General features: G+C 44.4%; 1 protein-coding gene across 1 annotated transcript; it reads left to right on the forward strand.

Moving 5' to 3' along the window:
- Window positions 1–229: 229 nt before the first annotated feature.
- Window positions 230–3581, forward strand: LOC111663729 (mannan-binding lectin serine protease 1-like; the record flags this gene model as incomplete). The annotated part of the gene is made up of 2 exons (XM_023418059.2): window positions 230–452; window positions 3345–3581. Coding segments are annotated over 2 exons (460 nt in total), but the record flags the coding sequence as incomplete, so codon positions are not given.
- Window positions 3582–4421: the final 840 nt, after the last annotated feature.

Below are 4421 nucleotides of genomic sequence, written 5' to 3' on the forward strand. Positions count from 1 at the left end.
TGTTTCAATACATGTTAAACACAGTGGAGCTGAGAACTTGTGAAGTGTATCCATATGTTGGTTCTTACAGTTCACACACTGGATTAAGTCTCTTTCAGTCTGAACCCTGCTGGTCCTCGGCCTGTCGGATCAGCTGGACGAGTTTACTGTTTTCATTTCAAGATGTGTGTGAATGATGCAGTGTGGTTCTGACTGCAGCCTCACAGAATCTCCCTGTCTCATGTTCCAGACTCACTGTGTTCCCGCTCCTTATGGCTCTGGTGGTCGACGTTCAGCTGCTGTCTTTGTCAGACATGTACGGCAGCCTGCAGTCTCCAAACTTCCCAGAGCCGTACCCCCGAGAGACGGAGCTGCGCTGGAATGTCAGTGTTCCCAGGGGCTTCCAAATCAAACTCTATTTTAGCCACTTTGACCTGGAGCCGTCCTACCTGTGTGAGTACGACTTCGTCAAGGTGAGACACCAGGGCAATATGGGAAGTTTTAGCCTCCTGCGTGAGGGTGGTGTTACGTCAAATTGTCTCCTGATGTTCTCAGATGAAACAATCACCCAGCAGCTTCTCACTCAGTGAAGCTTTGTTAACAACTTCGTAAGTCAGCTTGTGCTCTGCAGCAGAGGCTCAGTGGTCACATTAACCCGCTGACTGTGAACTGAACATCAGGTGAAGCTCTATGTTTCTGCAGCTCTGCTTGATGAGCAGAATTCATGTCCTCCAGTGGAACAGCAACATTTCAGTGTTACATGAGAAATATTAAAAAGTGGAAGGACCAGCGTCAGGTAGATGTAAAGTCACAGAAATACCAGTCGACACAGTCTCACTGTGATGATCTCAGTCTGTAGATAAATTGACAGAAACCCTCACTGACATTAACAACAGGACAACTGGGAACTGTGTACAGGTAAATAAGCAGAACCAAGGTTCTGGTGGTTGGTTCCAGAGACCAGAGACGAGGCGCTTGTTTGTACCTTGAACAGGAGTAATCCTCGATGCTGATTTAACGTATATAAGAGCATCAGCAAATATCTGGACCTTTATAACCTGCCTGCTTCCGACAAACCTGTTCATGCCTTCATCACAAGCCAGTTGGTTGCTGCCACTCCCTCTTTGGTTACAGCTTCTACAGAAAGGTCAGAGCTGACCGACACCCAAACATCTCAGCATGTTACTGCACTGGTGAAATCACTCCACTGCTTCCTGTACAGCAGAGCTCACTACGAGGTAGTTCACAGTGGCTCCATCCACCAGCGTAACAGCAATGGATGGACACCAGACTTCACTCACCATCAGTGGCTCTGTACATTTTACAGCAGACCTGTCTGAGACTTTTCTGTCATTGAATCAATCACATTTTCTGTTCTTTACTTTCCGTTACACCAACATGATGTGAATCTTTACACTCAGATGTTTGGCTGTCAGCCAGTAAGATTGTACTTGAAGCATTAGTGAAATTCTGAGCTGATCCAGGATCTGAGCTGGTGTTCTTAGTCAAAACCAACACACGCTGTACAGACCTCATGTGTTATTGTTCACTGTTCACTGGGACACATTCTGCTTCAGCTGAACGACTAAACGTCTACTGACACACACACACACACACACACACACACACACACATTCATATTCAAATGTTGTCACTGGGTGTCACAGCAACCCGCCATCGACAAAAAGCAGCTGCAACACACAAAAGAGACCAGATGACTTCCCACACTGCTCTCTCTCTCTCTCTCTCTCTCTCTCTCTCTCTCTCTCCCTGAATGTGTGTGTGTGTGTGTGTGTGTGTGTGTGTGTGTGTGTGTGTCAGTAGACGTTTAGTCTTCCAGCTGAAGCAGAATGTGTCCCAGTGAACAGTTAACAATAACACATGAGGTCTGTACAGTGTCTGTGTTTCTGTGAATGGGCAGTTCCCATAGTCTGCTGAGGACCCAGTTTAAAGATCTAATTATTGATCAACAGATGATTATCAGTAACACAGTGAGAGCTGGTGTGATTGGTGAACTCTGACAGTTAACCTGTTTTTTCAGTGACTCCTCCACTGATCACACTGCCGCTTTATTCAACATGTTGTCTCCACAAAGACACAACAGCTCTGCACAGAGTGACATACTGTAGAATCATGGGTTAACTGTGGAACAATGTGGGACATTAAAGGTATTTTGAACCAACAGGTTCCTGTTCTGTTATTACATTATCTGTGAATATTTTAACTACCTGTTCTCATATCAGTTGGTCATGGTCACAGCTGCCAAGTATTTGAAAAATATGGAAAAACCATCAAGATAAAATATTTTTATTATTATTTATTATTATTTTATTTTATATTTTTAATAATAAACCAGTGACAGGACTGAAACAGTTTCCCTCTGAGACGTTTTGTTTAAAGAAGCGGCTGGAAGCCGACTGGTACTAATGAGATGATATGGTCTGTTCATACACACACACACACACACACACACACACACACACACACACACACACACAAACTATTCTCCCCATAAGCCTGTTAACATGCTGCCAGTAGAAAGAAACCCCCACACACTGTCTGTGTCTTTGTTTTGCTGTGTGTGTGTGTGTGTGTGTGTGTGTGTGTGTGTGTGTGTGTGTGTGGGTGTGTCTGACCTGCTGTTCATTGACACTCAGTGTAAACTGTGGTGAATAGGAGATAAGACTGGAGCCTGCAGTGAATGTGAAAACACAAACTGACTGTCAGTTTGTTGTTGTTCTCATAACTGTGTCAGACCTGATCCACATGTTGATCTGATTCAGTGTGAGGTCACATTATCTCTGATGAGCATCCAGAATAAAGGTCCAGGCTGCAGACCTTCTTTGAAAACCCTCCTGTTTTTAAGTTCTCTTCAGTATCACAGTAATCCAGTGATAGTTTTCTGAACATGATCTGCTGTAAACAGGAGCTGATCACAGCTGATTCAGCTGCTGGTAATGAAACAGTTTGACCGCATGGAAACAGATACAGGCTAAAACTAGAATCACCTCGTGGTTGTATCCCTCCGCCACTCAGACTAGTTTCAGGTTACATCCCTGTTTATCCAGAATCACATAAAATGTCAGCAATATTGTGTGAAATTTTCTCATAATTGCTGGTGAAGTCTTGAGTAATGGCTAAAAAGTGTTTTGTGAGGTCACACTGACCTTGACACTTGACCACCAAAATGTAATCAGTGCATCCTAGTGGATGTTTATGCAAAATTTGGTGGCTCACAGTGTAACTCACTAATCTGTGGTGACATTATACTTGATATTTTCTTATAAAAGTTTCCTTCTGTTCATATAAGTGAAGACTTTAAACATTTAGTGTAACATTAGCCTGTTGTTGTGTTTTGTGTGCAGGTGGAGGCGGAGGGGGAGGTGCTGGCCTTGTTCTGTGGGAAGGAGGAGACGGACTCGGAGGTGGTGCCGGCGCAGCAGGTCATCACCTCCCCCAGGAACTCCCTGAGTGTCCTCTTCTCCTCCGACTTCTCCAATGAAGAGAGATACTCTGGCTTCATGGCTCACTACAGTGCTGTGGGTGAGAACCAGAGAACCAGACAACTAGAGAACCAGAGAACCAGAGAACTAGAGAACTAGAGAACCAGCAGAGAACCAGAGAACTAGAGAACCAGAGAACCAGAGAACCAGAGAACTAGAGAACCAGAGAACTAGAGAACCAAAGAACTAGAGAACTAGAGAACCAAAGAACCAGAGAACTAGAGAACCAGAGAACTAGAGAACTAGAGAACCAAAGAACCAGACAACTAGAGAACCAGAGAACTAGAGAACCAAAGAACCAGACAACTAGAGAACCAGAGAACTAGAGAACCAAATAACCAGAGAACCAGAGAACTAGAGAACCAGAGAACTAGAGAACCAGAGAACTAGAGAACCAGAGAACTAGAGAACCAAAGAACCAGAGAACCAGAGAACTAGAGAACTAGAGAACCAAAGAACCAGACAACTAGAGAACCAGAGAACTAGAGAACCAAAGAACCAGAGAACCAGAGAATCAGAGAACTAGAGAACCAGAGAACCAAATAACCAGAGAACCAGAGAACTAGAGAACTAGAGAACCAGCAGAGAGCCAGACAATCAGAGAACTAGAGAACCAGAGAACCAGCAGAGAACCAGCAGAGAACTAGAGAACCAGAGAACCAGAGAACTAGAGAACCAGAGAACTAGAGAACCAGAGAATCAGAGAACCAGCAGAGAAGCAGAGAACTAGAGAACCAGAGAACCAGAGAACCAGAGAACTAGAGAACCAGAGAACTAGAGAACTAGAGGACCAGCAGAGAACCAGAGAATCAGAGAACTACAGAACCAGAGAACCAGAGAACTAGAGAACCAGAGAACCAGAGAACTAGAGAACCAGAGAACCAGAGAACCAGAGAACTAGAGAACCAGAGAACTAGAGAACTAGAGAACCAGCAGAGA

The sequence above is a fragment of the Seriola lalandi genome, unplaced genomic scaffold (genome assembly GCF_002814215.2).
Source record: "Seriola lalandi dorsalis isolate HSWRI2012SDOR001 ecotype SW California unplaced genomic scaffold, Sedor1 jcf7180001959810, whole genome shotgun sequence".
In the NCBI taxonomy this organism is placed as follows: domain Eukaryota; kingdom Metazoa; phylum Chordata; class Actinopteri; order Carangiformes; family Carangidae; genus Seriola; species Seriola lalandi.